At 54.4% G+C, this 20,718-nt stretch overlaps 1 protein-coding gene across 4 annotated transcripts in view; it reads right to left on the bottom strand.

Annotated features, from left to right (window-relative positions):
• OTOF (otoferlin) overlaps positions 1-20,718 on the bottom strand; it is a 134,763-nt gene that overhangs the window by 3,692 nt on the left and 110,353 nt on the right. For 2 of the 4 annotated variants that reach the window (XM_006880609.1, XM_006880610.1), the window contains exons 15-41: positions 18,751-18,974; positions 18,198-18,306; positions 17,628-17,808; positions 17,435-17,555; positions 16,659-16,759; positions 16,399-16,489; positions 16,149-16,265; positions 15,666-15,818; positions 15,135-15,324; positions 14,899-15,023; positions 13,908-14,042; positions 12,745-12,906; positions 12,461-12,580; positions 11,908-12,069; positions 11,632-11,794; positions 11,088-11,218; positions 8,991-9,020; positions 8,481-8,612; positions 6,795-6,861; positions 5,061-5,197; positions 4,829-4,963; positions 4,418-4,555; positions 4,015-4,142; positions 3,749-3,919; positions 2,998-3,158; positions 2,052-2,194; positions 1,595-1,683 (exon numbers count right to left, since the gene is read on the bottom strand). In XM_006880609.1, the coding sequence (XP_006880671.1) occupies positions 1,595-1,683; positions 2,052-2,194; positions 2,998-3,158; positions 3,749-3,919; positions 4,015-4,142; positions 4,418-4,555; positions 4,829-4,963; positions 5,061-5,197; positions 6,795-6,861; positions 8,481-8,612; positions 8,991-9,020; positions 11,088-11,218; positions 11,632-11,794; positions 11,908-12,069; positions 12,461-12,580; positions 12,745-12,906; positions 13,908-14,042; positions 14,899-15,023; positions 15,135-15,324; positions 15,666-15,818; positions 16,149-16,265; positions 16,399-16,489; positions 16,659-16,759; positions 17,435-17,555; positions 17,628-17,808; positions 18,198-18,306; positions 18,751-18,974 (3,616 nt within the window). The remainder of the gene's footprint in view (positions 1-1,594; positions 1,684-2,051; positions 2,195-2,997; positions 3,159-3,748; positions 3,920-4,014; positions 4,143-4,417; positions 4,556-4,828; positions 4,964-5,060; positions 5,198-6,794; positions 6,862-8,480; positions 8,613-8,990; positions 9,021-11,087; positions 11,219-11,631; positions 11,795-11,907; positions 12,070-12,460; positions 12,581-12,744; positions 12,907-13,907; positions 14,043-14,898; positions 15,024-15,134; positions 15,325-15,665; positions 15,819-16,148; positions 16,266-16,398; positions 16,490-16,658; positions 16,760-17,434; positions 17,556-17,627; positions 17,809-18,197; positions 18,307-18,750; positions 18,975-20,718) is intronic. The other 2 variants (XM_006880611.1, XM_006880612.1) reach the window with 1 other exon arrangement.

Below are 20,718 nucleotides of genomic sequence, written 5' to 3'. Positions count from 1 at the left end.
TGAGCTGTATTGGGGTGTGAGGCAGGGGAGGCCTGTGTCCAGTGAGGTCCTGGGGTGAGTGACAGGGTCAGTCAGCATGGCTGCTGTGAGGAGGCCCGGCCCATGACCAAAGAGAAGCTAATCTGACCAGATCACAAGGGTACAAGGTCCACTCTGGGGCAAGAGGCTGACTAATGGGGCCTCCAGGACCTCTGGACAGATGAAGGGGCACAGAGGGAGAGCGGCTGGCTCTGAGGGGCCAGGGTAAGCTCCCTCACTCTTCCACCCCCAGCTTCAGAGACTGGTGGACTGTGGTTTATATCCTTGTCCTCAAAGAGGAGTTTCCCCTCAAGGTTAATCTTTGATTGTAGATGAAGTAGTTAAATCCACACCAAGAGTAAGAAGTGAGGATGCTCCATCTCACTAAACTTGATTGTGATTCTCAGTGGAGTCTCAGTAACAGAATGTGAGGTCCTGGACCAGCAAGCCCTGGGCAGCCCAGGGGGCAGGGGTGTCCCCCAGTGGCCGGCCCAGGAACAGCAGAAGCATGGCCTCAAGTACAGAGACTTCCTTGTAGGATGACCATCCAGAAAGACTGACTGCTGCGCAGGGCCAGGTGCAAGATGAAAATGTGGGTCTTTTGTTGTTTTGGCTTTCTTTAAAATATTTGTTAAAAAGACATCTGACTATGGCAATAACCCCTGCTGTAAAGCCGATCTCGACTCGACTCTCCATGGGGTTCCTTGGCTAGAAATCTTCATGGGAGCAGACTGTCCTTTGTCAGAGCTGCTAGTGGTTTTCAACCTCAGACCTCTTGGCTTGCAGCCCGACACCTCATGCACTATGCCATCAGAGCTGTTCAAGATGGCACTGTTGTTGTTTTGTACCATCAAGTTGGAACCAACTCAGAGCTGACCCTCCAGTGGGTTTTCAGAGGCTGTAAATTGCCTGGGTGGACAAAGCCCATCTTTCTCCTGAGGAGCAGCTGGTGGATTCAAACCCTCTGCCTTTGTGTTGGCAGCAAAACTCCTTAGCACTAAGCCACCAGAACTCCCTAAAGTAGAATTTAAAGTAAGTGCAGGACTTTTTAGAGTATAGGGCCCTGATCTCATTCCAAGATCTGAAAGTGTTGGAGCTGGCAGGGACTCAGTCTTGTTATTTTAGAAATGAGAAGACTGATGATCAGGAAGACAGAGTGAGCTGGCCAGGGTCAGCTAAGAGGGGCAGGTGTCTTTACTCATGGTCCAAGGATGCTTCCATTCTGCCACGCCTCAAAGCAGGTGGTTCAAACCCACCAGCTGCGTCATGGGAGTAAGATCAGCAGTGTTCCCCTTGGGTGATCTACAGCCTCTGAAATCCCGCAGGAGGACCAGCTGTGGGCTGGTTCTGACTCGATGACAATGAGTGGAGTGAGCCCACCTATTCAGGAGTTCTCTTCTGCACTCTGCATCGGACTTTAATGCAACACAGTAGAGTTTAGGGACAGCCTGGCTGCAGGGATGAAGTAGAGCACTCTCAGGGGTCCTCTGTGTGTGTCAGGACAGCTGAGTGTGTGTTTGTCTGGGTGTGTGAGTGACAGGGGATAGAGAGGCAGGTCTGGGCCTCAGGAGCTCACTTCTTGGGCTTCCGGGGTGAGATGTCCAGAGGCGTCCCAGGAGCCGGCATATCCATGGGGAACATGTCCACCCACAGCTCCAGGCGGCCCTGAGGTGGGAGGGGGCGGATGACAGGCTCCCAGCAGGCTTCTTTTTGCTGCCTGGAAAGGTCAGCCCTCCTCCTCCCCTTCACCCTTCATCTTGTCAAGGACTCATCACTTTTCATCCTTGGCTGCCAGGAATTTATATGATGTCACCAGTAGCCAATCATAGTTCTCAAGGGAGATAATGCAGGTCATCATCCATGCTGAAGTCATTCACACTCTAAGCAAAGACACACACCCTTTCTGTTTCCCTGAAGGGTTTGGTAGGGGTGCCTGACAGGCTTGGGGGAATGGGGTTCTGTTTCCATTTAGACTCATTTTGGGAACTGCTGACTTCCAAAGCGAACCCCAAGTCCTGCCAAGCCAGTGTCACCTGCTCGATGCCCGGCTTGTCGGGATTCAGCAGCGGCCGAGTCTCCACATGTTCAGGCACCAGGCGGCAGCCCACACGGGGGATGTCCTCCCAGTGCCTCAGGGCACACAGCGACACGTGCTCCTCCGTGGCCTTCCGCTGACCTATGGACCAGGTGGTCAGCAAGCTCAGGCTCTGCAGAACCCAGACGGCCGTGCTGGGCCAGAAACCCGGGCACACAGGGGCATCTCAGCCACCACGTCTCTGCCTCATCTCTATCTTACTGTCAGGGAAACTGAGGCACAGAGGGAGAGGTTGCTTGCCTAAAATCTCAGTTGGGCCAATGGGGCCCAGGGAGATCTGTTTCCACAGTTCTCCAGACCTTGGGAAGCTGACCAGGGAACTCCACTCAGCTGTGAGGAGAGGCGAGGAAGGGAGAATTTGCACTCTGTCCCAGCTTCATGAGGGTGGACACCACAGGGTCCCAAACACAGGACAGGGGATTCTCTGGTGGCTGCCATGTGGAAGCCACACAGAGTTGGGCCCATTCCCTCACTCTGCCTCTTCTGAGCCATGTGACCTCGAAGCAGTCACACGTGGGGTCAAAGTTTCCTCATCTGCTAGCTCCTTTTGCTCTCCTCTTCATGTCTTTTCTCTCTTGGAAGGCCCTGGGCCTCTCCTAGTTTTGGACTTGCACTCCTGGCCCCTGAATCTGTAGGTGCTGCAACCTGGCATGGGATGGAAACTCTAACATTAGATGCAGAGTGGGAGAAATAAAGCAGTGAGCGGCTGGTGTAAGGTCAGGGCCGGAGTGGACAGGAGATGAGCATGAGGTCACTAGTGCTTCAGCCAACGAGACTCCAGACCAGGACTTGATGTCCCACCACAGGCAAGTGTGGGGCCTGACCCTCCACATGCACCTCCCCCTTGGCCTCTGATCCCCTTGTTGTGCCCAGAGACCCGTTACCATTCTCGTCCTCAATCTCTGAGGGTCCCGTGAAGACACGGTTGGCCACCTTGACTCTCCCGGGGGGCCCAAAGTGGGGGCCGTCCACTTTGCCCTCTTTGCAGAGGCGTGTCAGGATCTGACTGGGTGTCATGGGGTCACGCCAGATATTGTAGCCATGTCTGTGGGAGAGGGGACACACTGACGGGATGGGCACCATCCCAGAATGGCCTCTGGCTGGGCCAGTTCCTGTCATCTGGCTGTTGCTTCATGTCACCAGCCGAGCCCACCCTGGGCTTCCGGCTCACCTGAGTCACCAGGGCTGCTGCAGATAATTTTATCAACTATCAACTCTGGCTCTACCTCATGTGCCTGGAGTCCCTCATCCTTCTAGAATGAGCATTCAGCTGCCACCCAGCCTATTCTCATATCCACTTCCCGACCCATATCTACTCTCTGGAGGCCTCAAAGATTCCCAGATGGAAACTGAGAACCAGAGAGGTGAAGCACTGCGCCAGGGTCACATAGCCAGGCAGTAGTAGCTTTGCTGGCCCAGATTCCCAGGACTCTTGCTAGCACCCATTGCTCCACCCCTCGCCCGCTGTTCTCTCCTCATCTGGTCTGCCTTGCTTTGCAGTTGCAGGCCTGGCCCCTGACTGCATCATGCCTAGAGCTGCAGGGGCGGAGGCCAAGCCCGGGACAGACTCCAAAGGCGTCTGCGCTGCCTCGCTCCAGGCTGGATCCCGTGCTCCACCCCGCCCCGCCCACGCACATGGAGTAGGTCTGCGCGATGCCGCAGGTGGCGCGGTGCTTGCTGTAGAAGCGGTTCTCCAGGTCGATCTTGGTTTCCCCGATGAGGTCGTCCGTGCCCACCAGGTCCCAGTCGTAGATGGCCACGGTCAGCATGGACTCCATGGGGAAGGAGGCCTCGATGTCAAAGGACCTGCAGGTGGGGTAGGGCCGGGGTGAAGGACGGGGTGGGCGCTGTGGGCACTGGCGGAGGTGGGCAGGCTGGCCGAGGGGGTCAGGAGGCCTTACTTCCCGAAGACAGGGTTGAGCTGCTTGGAGATGTAGTTCTCCTTGTCCCGGATGTCAGTCTTGCCTAGCCGGATGGCGATGTAGGGGTCAGCTTTGCCGTTGATGTCTGCGGGGTGCAGGTCTGTGGCCTGGGGTGGGAAGGGGTGCTATTTCAGAGGTTCTCCCCCGTCCTCATTTGGTGTCCTCACCGATCCTGTGACGCTGAGGGTGGAGGGAGGCACTGGGCAGGCCACAGGAGAACTGCTGTGTGACTGTGGGTAAGTCGCCCGGTCCCTGGGCCTCCACTATGAAACGTGGGGACGAGCCCTCGCCGTGGGTTCAGGGCCAGGGCAGCCATCTGCAGTCGCTTCCCCCTCCGCCCAGGGCAGGAGGGCAGGAGGCATGGGGTGCTGGGGCGTCTCACCCGGACCACGTAGACCCGGACCAGCACGTTGATGGGGTCGTTGCTGGGGATGCCCTGGAACATGCCATAGGTGGGGTCGTAACCGGCTTCTCGGGACACGTCCTCTGGGAGCGGGACTTTGTACACACACAGTGACCCCTGCGAGGAGGAAAAGTGTGGGTCAGGGTGCTGGTTCACACGGCCACGGAAGGGAAGGGCGGGGTGAGAGAGGGTTGGAAATAGCAACCATATCCATAGATCTGACATGGCCAACTGGGGCCTTAAGTTTTCCTGGTGGTCTGTAAGAAGGCAGCCAGAGGTGAGGGCCTGGGAGCTCAGCATAGCTGTTCTTTGCTGATCACCTTGAAAGGTTGACAGGCCCACCCAGCTGTGGGGGTTGGGAGAAGGACAGGGTTCCTCTCCTCTGCTGACCTTGAACCTGCCCACGATGCGCTCCTCCTCCGTGGAGCCGTCCTCGTCATCCCCTGTCTTGCCTCGCAGCAAGTTGAAAGTGTGCAACCAGTCCTCAAAGTTGTCGAATTCTGACTCCAGCTCCTTGGGGTACACCTGAGCCAGGCCCAGGGTCAGGCGGAGGCTGCCTGTGCCCTGTCTGCCGCCTCTGACCCCAGGCTCCTGGCGGTTTCCCGCCCAGGCCCTTCCTTACCTTGAGCTCATCAATCTTGGGTTTCTTCTTCTCAGCCGCCTCGGAGCCCTGGCTGGGCCCGGGGCTGTGGTTTCTCTTCTTCTTCTCCTCCTTTGAGGTTTTTGTCTTCTCCTTGCCCTTCATTGGTCCTTTCAGGCCTGGATGGAATCAGAAAGGAGGCTCCAGTCAGCTAGGTGAGGAAGTGGGGTAGGAATTGCCAGGCCGCTTCAAGACGCAGCACCACGGTTGATATATTGTAGTCACATAATTAAGTGCAAACAATGATCCCTGGTGTGCCCGCCTTGCATGGTGCAAGGGAATGCATACACAAACGTCACCATGTCCTTTGCCAAGTGGGGCCGGGCAGGGGCTGGAGGCCAGGAGGCCTGTGGCTGTGGAGCTCTGGACCTGTCTACCCATCTGTGATAAGAGGCTTATTCTCTATCAGCATTTCCCAAAGAGTTTTCAATAGATTAGTTGACAGGGTTGCTAGTCTACTTTAGAAGAAAGGATATTGTGGTCAAATAACTAAGAAAGTAGTTTTTCATTGTCACTAGTTAGAACTGACTCATAGCTGCTCTCCGGTGGTTTTTCAGAGGCTATAAACCACATGGGAGGAGACTGCCTAGCTTGAAGCAGCTGGTGGATTTGAACTGCTTGCCTTTGGGTTGTCAATAAAGCTGCTTACTACCAAGCCATTGGAGCTCCCTCGGCTGAGAAAGGATCTCATGTTTAAATGGTTAAGAAAGGATATGGTGGTTAGATAATTTAGAGAAATATTTCACATTGTGATTTTCTTTCTTATTTTATGCTTTATTGAGGCAATGTTGACTGTGGTAACCCCACGTTTGTCAGAGATAAACTATGTTCCACAGTTTTGAGTGGCTGATGTTGTTGGAAATAGATAGCAAAGCCTTTCTTCTGGGATGCTTCTGGGTGGCCTTGAACTGCCAACCTTTTGGTGGGTAGTTGGGTACATTAGTGGCATCACCTGTCTTCCTTTAGTATTGTATTGTATTGAATTGCATTGTATTGTATTGTATTGTAGCCATTGAGTCAGAACTGACTTACAACTCACCTTCCAGCAGGTTTTCAAAGGTTATAAATTGCATGTAAGGAGACTGTCCATATTTCTCCTGAAATATGAGTAGCTGTTGGATTTGAACTGCCTCCTTTTGGGTTGGCAGGGTAATTCCTTACCCACTAAGTCACTAGAGCTCCCTATCTTCCTCTCAGAGATTTATAATATGCACTCGCATTGGAAAGGCTCTGAGAAGTCCTGCAGCACAGCATTTCCCAAACTCATTGACTGAAGAAACCTTTCTGTTTAGAAGTCAGTGACTGGGGTAGAGGGATAGGTGTGGGAGAGACGATAAGGTTGGCTCAGGATAGAGCAGGGTTCAGAGCTGTTGTACTTAGGGTCACCAAGTGACTCAATGGCACATAACAACAACAGTAACAACATGGGGAAAACAGTCTGGATGGGATGAGTTCTGAAGCTCCCCGCTCTCCAGTGTTCTGCAGTTCTAAATGTCCACCCCTGTGGTTGCTGAGCCAATTACAGGGAACATCCCTCTAGATGAGGGCCTGAGCCTATGTCCTGGTGCCCAGAGAGACCTAGGGTGAGAGTGGAGGTGGGAGTGTGTGGGGTGTCTGCCCAGCTGCTACCCCTGGAGGGATACACAGGAGGGAAATGAGAAACCAGACTCCAAGGGAGTGGAAAGGGAGCCCCAAGACCCAGGATTCCAGGCTCACCCTCAGTGTTATCCATTTCCTCCTTCTCCTCCAAGTCAATTCCCGAAGCCTCTTGCTGTCGAAGTTGCTGCCAAAAGAGGAGGCAGGTGAGGCAGTTGGGAAGGTGCATTTCCTGAGAAGGGGTCTTTTGAGCTTTAATTGATCTGAGACAGTCATAAATGCAGAAGAAAATTTTTCCTATTATATCTCAAACCGAAAATGCACGCTGCTTGAGGAGGCTAAATAAAGGTTTATGATGTATAGAATGTAACTAAGTATATTTAGGGTTTACAAAGTTTTAAATTTCATATTATTTAAAATATAGTATCTTTTAATGTTGTTCCATAGTTGTATTATTAAATATTTATGAATGTAGGAATTTAACCAAAGAAGAGTATGTGTTTTATTGTCTTTCACACATTATATATACGTCACTTATCACAGTTTCAACCCAGGCACCATTGCCCTCTAGTGGTAGCCTATGTAAATTACAGAGATAGAGACAATGAGGCAACAGAATGCCTCTTGGCTCCAGTCTGGCCACCTTGGAATCAGGAGGTGAAAGAAGATACTACGAGAGGTTTTGGTTTTTAGAAGTATTGCTAGGATCTCTGCCACCTAGCTACAGATTATGTTTTCCAGACTTATTTGCAGCTAATTGTGGTTGTAGGACTACATTTTGGCCAATGCAAGTGGAAGTTACATGAGCAACTTATGGGTTGGGTCCTTACAAGGCCCCATGGTTCCTTCTTCTCTCTACCCCTTTCTGTGTGTTGGAGTCTGGCCATAGTGGAACCATCTCTAACCATACAGATTCAGGTAACAGATACAAGCAGGTCTTAGTCTCTCACACTATTAAGTCATCATACCAGCCTAATCCTCATCCTTCTATGATTATTACAAGGAAGATTCTTCTGTCTTGTTTGTACCACTCTAACGTTTCATGGAAGCTTGACCTGTCTGCTAACTAAGAAGGATGACAAATATTATGCATAGCTCGAGTCACAAAAGGAGGCCGTGGCTGGATCTGTGTGGGCCCCCAAGGACAGGTAACTGCAGGCACATGTCCTTCCTGGTTGGTTGGTCAGCCAGGCAGTGTCCTGAGCTAAGTGGGAATGTGAGGAAGAGACACACAAAAAGGAGGAATGATGTACTTCCTGGAGCTTGGAGTCTGCGCAGACGGAACCGCGTGTGTGCACCAGGAGACGGGCACTTCACAGAGACAGCGGCCAAGACTTGTCAGATCACGGGAGATCTGTAACTGTGGCTGAAGGATGGCCTCTGCTGTGCTCATTTATTTCATTTCCTCAGAGGTCACCTCCTCTTTGACACCTCCCCTGACTCCTCTGGCCACTGATTTGCCTCTGTTAGCACACTGTCTTGTCATTATTTGTCTTGCTCAGTTTACTGAGAGTTCCTCAAAGGCACGTGTACTGTCTCACCTTTTGGCTCCACAGCAAATCAACTGTGGTGTTTGCTTCATCTTTATATACTGAACACATGTTTATGGAATATACAAATAAGAGGAAACTGAGTCAGGGAAGGCAGACTAGGCCACCATCCTGGCACAAGTGACTTGGAGTTTCAAGACATGGCTGTTCCAAGCTCTTATTAATGGAGGCAGAGGAGCACTTGTGGGTAGTGGGTGGGCAGAGGCTGGACAGGACGGTTTGGACTAGTTCAGTTTCCCCCGACCCGCAGCCTCACCTCCTTCATGGTGTCGATGGAGGCAAAGTACTTGGACCACCAGTCCAGCATGCTCTCATCAGGCTCCTCCTCCTCCATCTCCTCCAATGTGCCTTTCTTCTTCTTCTTCTTCTTTTCCTTCTCCTCCTCAGCCTGAGGGTGAGGAGCCAGGCAGACCAGGCCCAGAGGTCAGTGCTCCCTGGCCACTTCCAAACTTCTGTCTATCCAGGGGCATCTCTCCATTTCTGACCATCTCCCAGGATGCCCCGGACCCTAGAGGGCTCTGTGGAGTCCTCAAAGTCAAAGGGGTAGAGCTCTGCTCAGTGGAAGAAGACACCCCAGTCTGGAGGGAGTTGTGACCTGCCAAGTGTGATTCCGTGGCCGAGACAGGACAAGCATCCAGCTCTCTCTCTTTGAGGGGCTGGGGGTGGTGGGGGTAGGTTTAGTCCCTGGTACCAAGCTCCATGATTGACACCAGATGCCAATTTAGAGCCCCTTCACCCCACAGCCCTGTGTGACCCCCACACTCACCACATCAACCTTGACGACAGCGTCAGATGTCTGTAAGGGGAACCAGGGAGATGGGAAGTTAGTTCCTGGGCCTGAAGCTCGGGCAAGGCACCCTGGTCCGGGAGAGGGGGGTTGAGGAGGACGGAGGGACACAGAGGGCTCTTCCTATCTTTCTTTTTAGTGTTCTCTCTCTCTTTCTCTCTCACACACACACACACACACACACACACACACACACACACACACACTGCTCACATGGATAAGCTATTAGCTCTGTGTTCACAAGGTCAAGTTTGCCTTCACAGGAGCACGGTGCTTGGTGAATCTGAATAAATTCTGGTTCATGGATGTTTCGAAGTGTTTCTTTGGGCCTTATAGTTCTCAAGCTGGCTTCACATTCAGACCATCTGAGGAGCTCTAAATATTACTAGTTCAGGGTCCTGTGGCATCAGACTAGGGGTGCTGAACACCCACATTTAAGCTTCTGGGTCCATTTTTGGGTTCTCAGTTCTGTTCCATTGGTCTATGTGCCTGTCATTGCACCAGTACCACACTGTTTTGGTTACTACATCTGTGTAGTAGGTTTTGAAGTCAGGGAGTGCTATGTCTCCCACTTAAGTTTTTTTTTTTCCAGAAGTGCTTTGCTTATTCAGGGTCTCTTTCCACTCCAAACAAACTTGGCAATTTCCCTTTCAATCTTCTTGAAAAATGATTTTTTTTATCTGGATTGAGATTGTGTTGAGCATGTAGATTGCTTCTGGTAGGATTGTAATTTTCACAGTATTGAGTCTTCCTATTCATGAACAGGGAACATTTTTCCATTTCTTTAGGTCTTGTATTGTGTCTTGCAGAAATGTTCTGTAGTTTTCTTTGTGTAAGTGCTTTTTGTCTCTAGTTAGGTTCATTCCCAAATTATCTCAATTTGTGGTTGGCTAGAACGAGTACGAAGATCCAAGGGGGGGTTGGTTAGGGGAAACAAGCGGGTGAGGATGGGGGGACGTTAATCACACGGTCACACAATTTGATGGGTGGAGGGAGGGGGGTGAGGGAACCTCCGCAAGCCCAGCCCACTCTCCTTGGCTGTCTGTGGCAGACTCTCTGCAGCCAGGCCCTAGGTCTTTCTGTCAGATAAACAGCCACAATCAACACTCATGGTAACAGCAGTCAAGAAATAAAAAGACATGTTGCTCTGGAACAGTCTACTGTTAAGGGCTTCTCCAAGTGCTGAGAACAAAATGTCAAAGTGTTAAAGACCAAGGTGCACTTAATCCAAGCCACGACGTTCTTCAACTGCTTGCTGTGTGCATCTGAGAGCTGGACAGTGAATACGGATGAGAGAAGAACCGATGCCTTTGAGTTATGGATTGCCAAAAGAATAAGCAGGTTCTGTCTTAAAGGAAGTGCAACCAGGATGTTTTTCAGAGGCAAGGATGGGGTAACCTTGTCTGCTTACTGAGACAAAGCATGCTGGCAGGAGGGGTTGTGGAAAATGGCACGTTGGGATAGATGGATGGACAGAGGAAAAGAGGAAGCCCCTCAACAAGATAGATGGACACAGTGACTGTCACAGTGGTTCCAGTGTATCAGAGACGGTGAGGATGGAGCAGGGTGCAGATCTGCTGTTCACTGGGTCACTGTGAGCCGCAGTCAGCTTGCCAGCACCTAACAACAACAAGTCCCAACACCAAGAAGAACAGGAGCTTCTACATGGAAGTCCTACCCCATCTGGGCCTGGGATTATGATGGAAAACCAGGAACCTCTGGAGAAAGGAACTAGTGTTTTTGTCAGAAATCCATTTCCCATTCTCCGCTGTGTCGTTTGTCAGGGTAAAACACAGCTTCTTTCTGTCGCATACAAACACAGTACATGTGTCTCATACCAAAAACATGTGTCTCACGCACACACACACGCACGCACGCACACACGCACATGCACTTGGCACATGCGCAGGCTATCACTGGGGGCCGTGTTAAATAGGGTTGTTAGCACGTGTAGTCAGAGTCAGCGCCCCCTGCACCCCTGGCCTGAGGAGGTGGGCACAGTGCTGTCCCCTCCCGGGTGGAGTGGCCTGACTCCCACATGCACAGAGCATCGACCAGGGCTTCACGCCCCCTCACCGCGTCCAGCTTCACCATGGTCTCCAGCTTCTTGACCGGCACCTCTGGCTCCATGTTCACCACAACCTCTCCTGTGGAGTGACAGGAGGGGCCCCCATTGCACAGCACATGACAGCTTCGGAGAAGCCTAACTGGACAGAGAGAAGGACAGACAGGCAGACAGACAGACAGAGGGGAGCAGGAGTACCAGTGAGAGTGAGGGGTGGCAGGAAGGACCAGAGTCTGAAAGCTGGTTCTAGAATTCTCCAGCAAAGAGGAGAGGGGAAGGCAGAGGTATGGAGGGAGAGATGGCCAGAGGGGAGGAGAGGAGGCAGGAGAGGGGGCATGTCGCAGGGCAGCGAGGCCAGGCTGGGAGCGAGAAGCCACCGTCCTTCAGACCTTTGAGGACACGTCCAGTCTCAGGAGGCAGCCCTGAGCAGGTACCTTAGCCCTGGGGGTGGGGCCCCTTCCTGAGAGGCCCTGGCGGAGGCCCCGCGCAGCTGACAGCTGCTTGGACTGAACTGTGGATCCCAGTCTGTGGGTCAAGCCTGGGCTGCGGCCATACCCGTGGTGTTCCAGTTGGGAGCCGAGCGGTCGGGGGGCCGGTAGATGAAACGGCGCAGGGAGCTGACAGCGTGCGAGCCCACCAGGGTGTAGCGGCCGAAGGCCCGGCAGTCGACCACCCGGATGTTCAAGGGTGGGTGCAGCAGCTCGTTTTCGGGGAGGTCCTGGTGGTGTGGGGAGCAGTGAGCCTCCAAGAAGGGTGGGAGGTACCCTGCTCGCCTGCTTCCTCACATCCCACCACCACACCCCAACCTAGCTCTGACCCGCACTAACTAACCACTTCAAACCACTTGACGAGGGTATTGAAGTTGGGGTTCTTCTTGTAATTGTGGATCAGGGACGACTGGACACCCTTCCCTGCACACTCGATGTCCACACGGGGCCGGTCCACCTGGGCCAGGTTCACCCGCTTCAGGTCTCTCAGGCCCCAGAACAGCACCTGTGTGAGGTGGTGGAGGGGAGGAGGGCCTATCAGGGGGAGCCAGCTGGGGGTGGGGGTGCTGGGCAGTGAGGGGCAGGTCTCCTCTGTGGGGTGAGGTGAGGGCAGGTGGGGAGGAGAGGCAGGACAGGGCCTCAGAGCAGCCGGGGCCTGGGTCTGCTTCTGGCCTCCAGGGGGGCGACCTTGGGCGAGTCCTGTCCCCTCCTGGACCCTCAATATGATAGAGAAAATGAGGAAAGACTAAGGAAGCCAAAGAGCCCTCCAGCTCAGTGGGGCTGAACACCAGGCTTAATGTGCGTGCATAATCATTAACGGGGAGATTATACGTTCAGTGCATAATCATATGTTCAATGCATAATGTGAGAGCGTGAAGGCTCAGTGGGGCGCGCACCTCAATTCGGTACTTGCTGAGCACGGGCCGGATGCCCACGGGCACAGGCATGATGGGGCCCCGGTCCACATCCACTGGGCCATTGATGGGAGGCAGGTCGGCTTTCCCTGCTGGCCCGATCTGGGGAGGAGAGGCCACAGGGTCACACAGAGCAGAGTCCAGGGAGGGGCTCTTTTCTCCCATGAGGTTGGGGAGATAGGGAAGGCCCAAGCACCCAGGCCCCTGAGGACCCATGAGCCCTGGCCCACTGAGGCAGCTGGCCTGCCCTGTCCCCACGTCCCCACCTGCAGCAGCTCAAAGGCGGCCAGCAGGTCCCCAGCCGTGGCGTTTCCGCGGTAGATCTGGTAGTACTCGAGCTGGGGCGGGAAGCGGGGCGGGCAGTACGCCTCATCCGCCATCTTCACCAGGGGCTTGGCAAAGGTCCGGCCCATGAAGTCAGCTTTGCCCTGACACAGTGGACAACCGAGGACAGCTACATGGGCCTCAGTTCACCGAGCACATGCACATCGGCCACTCTCAGTCCTCTCAACAGCCACATGAGCTGCTGTAAAGAGGGCAGGACTCATCACTCCTCTTACAGGTGGGAAAACGGAGTCTCAGGGAACACCAGAGACTCGCCATGCAGCCAGTGACTGACAGAAATAGAAACAAGAAGCTGTGCTGCAATCCTGAAGTTGCATGGTTCAAATCCACCAGCTGCTCCACAGAAGAAGGATGGGCAATCTCCTCCCATGAGATTTACTGTTCTGACTCAATGGCACACAACAACAACAACAGTCCAGAGAGCTCTGCTGGCCTAGTGGTAAGAAGCTGTGCTGATATCCCAAAGGTGCACAGTTCAAATACACCAGCTGCTCTGTGGGATAAAGTTGGGCCATAAACTCCCGTGTGACTTACTGCTTGTGAAAACCTGCTGAAGGGTCAGCTGTGAGTCAGTTCTCACTCAGTGGCACACAGCAGAAACAGCAGACCTTAAATCTACAGTACTTCATGAGCTGAGGTAATCTGTAGTAAACAATGTCTTCAGCTTTCAGCTCTCGAGAGGTCACCCTAATCCTTCATCCCCCCACACTGGAGAGCTGGGAGGTGGTTACTGACTGGCAGGTGTGGAGCCCTTGGGGTGCAGTAAAGCTGGTAGGACCTGCTGACGACTCTCCAGAAGACCCTGGGCCTGAGCTCAGTCCATGCCAGGATGTGGGGACACTCTGACCTGCCCCCTCCCTCAGACCCCAGAAGCCCACAGTGCCAGGCAGGAGTCAGGCTGTAGAAACAGAGCAGGAGACCCCTGGGTTTTACTGGCGCCTGGCCGGCCGTTGACACTTCCCAGCACCCTGGCAGATGAGATGGGGATGTAACCAGCACAGCACTAATTAGGGGTCTGGAAAAGGGTACAACAAGTATAGGGCTATCAGTGGCCCCTGGTACCAGATGCCCCCATCCTCCGTACCATGGTGTCCTGGTCATAGATCTCAATGACAATGATGGGGGGATCATCTCGCAACTCATGAGCTTCTCCATACAGCTCCAGGTTGTCAAACACCAGCATCTGGTCCCAGGTGGGACACAGGGTCTCATTGAGCACCTGTGGAGTGGGGATGAGGGCTGGGTTAATGAGGGAGTGGATGGGCAGGGAGCAGGGAGGCCAGCACGAGGCACCTCTGCTCTGTGCAGCTCCTGGAGGACTTGGGATCAGGAATATCAGATTCCCAGAACGTCTTGCAGTGAGGTGAGGCGTGCCCACCTCCATACCTCCCACCTGACAGTGTCTTCCTTGTCTCCTGAGTATATATCCAGTTGCTGCTGAGTTAATTCTGATGCCCTAGGGACCCCAGGGGTGTCAGAGTAGAGCTGAGGTCTGTTGAGTTTATAACGGCTGAGTTCTCGGAAGCAGATATGAGGTCTTTCCTCCAAGATGCTTCTTGTTGGGTTATTAGTTGTTGCGTTGTTAGTTAGTTGTTGTGTGCCATCAAGTTGGAACCGACACTCAGCTGACCCTCCAGGGGGTTTTCAGAGGTTGTAAATCAAACAGGAGGAGAGTGCCCAGCTCTCTCCCCAAGAGAAGCTGATGGATTCGAACTGCCTGAGTTTAGGCTGGCAGTACAACTCCTTACCATGAGGCCACCAGACCTCTCTATTGGTCTGTAGCTGTGCCCTTTAACTATCTGCACCACAGAGTGTCCCTGTGCTAGAATGACCACTATTAAAGGCCTAACCTCATCCAGCATGGCCTGGGCTTGCGGCTCTCTATAAGACTTTCCTCAGGACCTGGGGTTCTGGCTGATCTGCTTCTCCAAGACCCACCTGGGTCTCCTGGCTCTTTCGTCTTGCCAGCTATCTCTCCTTTAACCTGCTCTTTCTCCTTTGGTAAGTTGTCAAAGCCTTCCTTTCCTTCTCCTGCTCAGGGACCGGAGGCCCGTCCCCGCACGCCAGGCCCTCACCTCTGTGCACTGACTCTGGTTGATGAAGAAGACACGGGCGAAGGGGTCAGAGAGCCCACTGCTGTCTGCAGCGAAGAGGCTGCGTGCCTGGTACATGTGGGCCCGGAGCTGGAACGCCTGCTTCTCTGTGGGGAGAGCAGGACTGAGGACCTGGGGGCAGCCCCCGAAGCCCCTGCAGGATGAGAGGGTGAGGGACGGGAGCGAGGGGTCGGCCCAGGCAAGGGGTCCTCACTCACTGGTGTAGACCAGGCTGATGGGCGGGAAGGAGTGCAGGCCCAGGCCCTGGGCCGCCTTGACCTCCTCGAAGCCGCAGGGCAGGCCACACAGGAAGTCCTTGCGCTGCTTGCTGAGCCCCAGCCACAGGTACAGCTCCAGCTTGGCCTGCACCGCCCAGCCCGCTGAGCCAAAGCCCCGCTTCCCCGGCAGCTGAGGGCAGGTGTGGGGGTCACAGGGAGCCTCTGCCAGGCCCTTGGGGTGGGGAAGGCGCCGTGGGGGTGCTGGGGACTTCAGTCAGGGCTGTCCCTCTCTGGTAGCAGCCACCTGGGCTAGGGAGGGTTATAGGCCAGAGCAGGTGGACAGGGTGGGGGGCTTGTCCTCTCAGGCTTTCTTGCACCCCAGGGCTATCCATGCTGTCTTCCCAGCTCTTCTCAGAGCACATGTGAATTGAGGACTCTGTCCTCTTGAGCTCAGGTCTGCCACGCCCTGGCAGACGGCTGTCCCACCCACGGCCCCAGGCTCACCCCACCCACGCCTTTCCCCACAGGCACCTTGAGGAAGAGTGTCTTGACCTTGGCACAATCCTTGCCCATCTCCTCCTCCACGATGGAGAAGAGCAGGTCCTTGGAGGGCACCCGGGCGTAGGCTATGCGCTTGTTGTTGCTCATCATCCAGATGAAGACATCTGGGATGCTGTGCTGGGGCTGGGGATGCGGGAGGACACGGGATCGGGGCACTGAGTGAGGCTCCCCCCAGGGTTTCCGCCTCAGGCCACAGGGGGCCAGGCCGGGGTGCAGGGCTAGGACCATTCAGGAAGAATGTCCCCTTCATAGACAAAAGACTCACTCTTTCTCACTTTTGTCCACAGTTGGCCATCAGAGCTGTTGAAGGCTCCTACATGATGTGAGCCTGTCCTGTGAAACCTCCTGGCTCCCCACAACCCAGGATAGGCCTGCCATGCTGATCTGGGGCTGGGCCCGCCCAGAGCTGGCCTCCTCCCACCAAGGCTAGCTGAGGACACCCGGGCCTCACACCTCGTCTGCCAGGAAGCGTAGCTTCTGCAGGAAGTTCTGGCACAGCCTCAGCTTGTCCCGCACTGTGTGCCGCTTCACCTGTGCCCGCAGGGTCTTTGCCTGCTGCCCCATGCTCTCCTGTGGGGGACAGGGGTAGAAGAGGCCTTTGACCATTGGGAGAGCAGCTCAGGTCAGTGGAGGGGCTGCCTCAGAGGGCCATGACGGCTCCTTCCCCTGCTGCCTCCACACCCTCCCAGGCGGCCATACTTACCAGCTCCCTCATGCAGGACTTGAGGCGCTCCCTGTCCAGCCTGGTGCGGGACGAGTGGCCCTGGTCCTTGTCCGCCAGGGAGAGGAAGCGGCTGGGGGTGGAGGTGGGGCACCAGGGCTTAGTGAGCCCACTGGCCAGAAGAGGCAGGGCCCCAAGTGGCCTTCCTGAGCCTACATCATAGGTGCTGGACTTCCTTCTCCTCCCAGGCCTGGGTCCCCTTTGTCCAGTGCCCCCAACCTCCCATAGGTCCCACTTCTCACTGGCAGCCACAGCTGAGCTCCTCCAGGACTCCCCTTAGCCGACGCTCAGGGTAGGACTTCTCTGTTTTGATCATCTCCTGCACATCATTCAGGCCTTCTTCCTGTGTGTGTGTGTGTGTGTGTGTGTGAGAGAGAGAGAGAGAGAAAGAGAGAGAGAGAGAATATGTGTGGTCACAGCCCCACAGTTCTCCTCCTTGGTCTTCCCAAACATCTCCCCATTCACCAGAGGAAACGAAGGACCTACTGGGACCCCGCGTTAGTACCTCCCCCAGCATCTGTTTATCACATTGTTAATTATCATAGAGTCATCCGTGACTCAGTGGCCCTGTGAACAATGAATCTGAACCTTGCCCTGTCCTGGCACAGGATAGGGTCATCATGAGTGAACATTATTTCCATGGTCTTGATTTCAGAACCTGGATGCCTGGGTTCCTCAGTTCCTGACGGATGAAGCCACTTATGGGCTGTATGGCTGTGGCCCTGCTGGACCCTTGAGGACTGGGAGGAACTAGAGGGGGTTTGTGCAGGTCAGACTCTGCGGGGCTGACCAGCTGCTTCCTGGAAACCCCAGGATGCTACTGCAGACGGTCCCTGTGCCTCGTCCTTCTCTTGGATCTGTGATGAAGATGGTGACAGAGCTCCTACTGGGCCATTCCTGGGGTGTCCACCCTGCACAGCAGGTTGATAGTCGGGTGGGCTGTGCATGTGTGTGCTTGTCAGGGGAGGATTCGGAGCCTCAGCACCCCTGTCCCCAGCTCCCCCAGCCCAGCCCTGACCAGCTTGTCAGCGATGTGGTCCATGATGTTGGCGTTGTAGAGGCGCCGGCGCTGGTCCGGCCACCAGCTCTTGATGTAGATGCAGGGCTTGCGCTCCAGGTAGGGCAGGTGGAAGTAGTTTCTGGATGGAGAGACGAGAGCATGAGGGCCCCAGGGCGGCGCGAGGCCAGGCTGAGGGAGGACGGAGGCCCACCTGTCAGTGATTTGGGGCCGCATGGGCGGGGTGGAGGAGACTGAGGCCAGGTCCCCACCCTCATCGCCCTCATCATCGCTGGAGTTCTGGATCAGGTCTACCTCCTCCTCGTCCCCGGGCTCCTTCCGGGGCCGAGGCCGCTGGGGTCGGGAAAGGCCGTCAACTTCGTTCCCGTAGTTACCTGAAAGCAGAATGGACACTGGAGAACCTACAGTCCCTTCACCCGGGGCCTGCCCTTCTTGCCACACTGTTTGGAGCAGGAGGGTGGGGACATCCAGGACGGGGGAGGACGTGGGGTCCGTGCCAGCTCCGGCATGATGGAACACTCTAGGAAGATCCCTATAGTCCCCACACCCACAAAGCTCTCACTAGGAGCCCTGATGACCATTGCATGGGAGGTCCAGTCAAGACAGGGCCCCCCTGACACCCTCTTTTCCCTGGCCCTTTGGAAGGAAGACATCTTTCTTGCTGATAACACAGCCTAGACCTGCAGGTGGCGCTCGAGGGCCGATCCCACTTCCCAGGGCCAGACCTGAGCCCCCCACCCCCACCCCCGGAGTCAACACTTACCTATGGTGACCTCAAAGGTGATTGACTTGTCTCCATTTTTCCTGTCAATCATGGAGGCCTCCAGAAAGGCTCCAAATAAAAAGAATTCTTCCATTTTTCCTGTGCAGCTCTGCAGGGGAACAAGTAGTCACACCATCCTAAACCTTAGCAGACAGCAGGGCCAGACCTCCGCCTGCTATCTCGGACAGACCCTCTGGGCCCATGCAGAATGTTTCCTCACACCACTGAAACCAGTCATTCCACGCTCTGGGGGATCAATCCTCTTTACCCTCCAGTCTGGTGTTTCTGGAAGAAGGGCTGTCTGTATACACCACAGGGACAACCAGGCTGGACACAGGGCCAGTGATGAGAGGCCCATCATGGGACTTCCAGGCAGGGTACAGGCAGGGCAGTGGAAGAGGGCATGGGGTCTCCAGGAGAGGGCACGAGGCCGCGGGAGGAGGCTTTGCTTCCTGAGGGAGAAGTCTCATCCCCGAATCTGACCTTTTGAGGTACACAGGGAGAGGTGGGCAGAGCTGGGGCCCAAGGGCAGCACAGCCCCCTGGGATCTGACCTCTGAGACGGGGGTGGCCTGCTCCAGCTGCACCTCGGTGGAGCTGGTCAGCTCGGGGTTGGAGGTGTCCAGGATCTCCACGGCCAGGCCCAGCATGAGGCGGGCGCGGAAGGACACGCCCTCGCCCAGCCCCTCGTTCAGGTCCTGGTGCTCATCCAGCAGCGTGTAGTTCCGCGTGGAGCCGTACATGTTCACCCAGGCGGGACCCAGAGTGGGCAGGAAGCCTGCAGGCGCAGGAAGGGGCATAGGGCTCAGTCACTCCAGGGTCGCTCAGCTTCCTCATCCACCCCTGCCTGCCGTGTGCAGTGGAAGGGCCGGGGCAGGAGAAAACCTGAGGTCAGAGCCTCGCTTGACTGAGGCTGCTGTAGGAGCTTCGTGCCTGATGCCAGCCACGGAGAGGCATATGCCAGTCTCACTTAAATACAAAGTACGTACTTAGGTCAATTTATTCCCTGTAGGCCCTGAGTCTGGTGGACAAGAGAGGCTTTAGTCAGAGGCAAAGCAAGACTTCCGGCGTTATGGCACTTGGAGCAGGGGTCCAAGCCACTGAAGCACCTACAAGCCACTGAAGCACAGGTATTTATTTCTCTGTCAGCTCCTCTTGACCCCTCCGCCTGGCCTTCCAGTTCCTCTGCCACCTTTCCTGAGGAGCACGATGTCACCGCAGCTCTGTGACATATTTCTCTGCCCATGCAGCCTCCTCTCAGTGTCCTTTCTCTCAATCTCTGCCTGCTAAGCATTGCTTCCTCCATAAGGTCCCCCAGTTCCTAGTCACAGTCAGCCATCCCACTGTTAAGATTTCTTGTGAATCTCGGCACAGACCAAATTCCGCCCTTATGTTCTGTTTATGGTTTTGGCTTTCAAAATCTGGCATTGCTCGATTGTCCACAGTTGTTGAGTCAGAAGTGACTCCTAGCCGAATTTTTCACAGGTTTTCAGAGGCTGTAAATATCATGAGAGGAGATTGCCCATCTTTCTCCTGCGGAGTTGCTGGTGGATTTGAACCAGCACAGTAGCATGGCCTTGGGGTCGGCAGTGCAACTAACTCCCTGTGGACTACGCCACCCAAGTTCCCTAACTAGCAGAGCATTTTAACAGAGACATATGTGCCACAGCCATAAAAGTTGCCATGTCCAAGTGCTCTTGCCAGTGAGGGCACCAGTACGTGGTGCAAATATCACCACTGCCTAATCCCTGAGCATTTTTATCCTCCCTAAAAAACTCAGTTCAGGTCTTTTGTGCAAAACTTACTCTTAGTCATATTTGACTGACAACATTTAACCACTGCTACATGAAACTAGTGCTGTTTATATCTGGAGGAACACTCTCCCACTTTGCACATCACTCTTTGTCAATATGCTGTATGAATTAACCTGGGTTGCTATAATTCTGAACCTTGTGCCATGGGCATATCAAATACCAGAATGGTTTCCCAATGTGGACTGTGTTTGGTGGAGCTCCCAGTTGTAAAATAGGTTTGGAAGCAGGAGTGGCATCCACTTCTTAAACCACATGCCCCTTATAACTCTGTGAACTTAGAAAAACGATGATAGTTATGGAAAGGTATTAGGTCTTTTGTTCATAGGGTCGCTATGAGTCACACTCAGCATGGTAGCAAACAACAACACAACTAAAAAACTCAATGCCTGTCAGCAGTTACTCTATCTGCTCTTTTCCAGTCCCAGCTTCTGTCTCTGTGGATTTGCCTCTTCTGGAAACGTAACTGACGTAGACTTGCATAGCACGTGACCTTTCATGTCCTCTGCCGGATGTTGTGACAACTTGATGGAAGCACATCAACCTCTCTTACTGAGAGCATCGCGGGGACAATAATTTGGAGAGGTCCCTGACCAGATTTTCCCAGTGCAATGCACCTCCTCATTCCCTGATTGGTGGAACTATGGGTGTTCATTGTTGATCCAAGCAAGATGAAACGATTGACAGTTCCAGTCTCCTCTCCATCCATCA

This window comes from Elephantulus edwardii, unplaced genomic scaffold (assembly GCF_000299155.1).
Source record: "Elephantulus edwardii isolate Elephantulus edwardi_28Jun2011 unplaced genomic scaffold, EleEdw1.0 scaffold00009, whole genome shotgun sequence".
Lineage (NCBI taxonomy): Eukaryota > Metazoa > Chordata > Mammalia > Macroscelidea > Macroscelididae > Elephantulus > Elephantulus edwardii.
The sequence above is the reverse complement of the archived record's forward strand: the minus strand, read 5'-3'. Positions and strand labels throughout refer to the sequence as shown.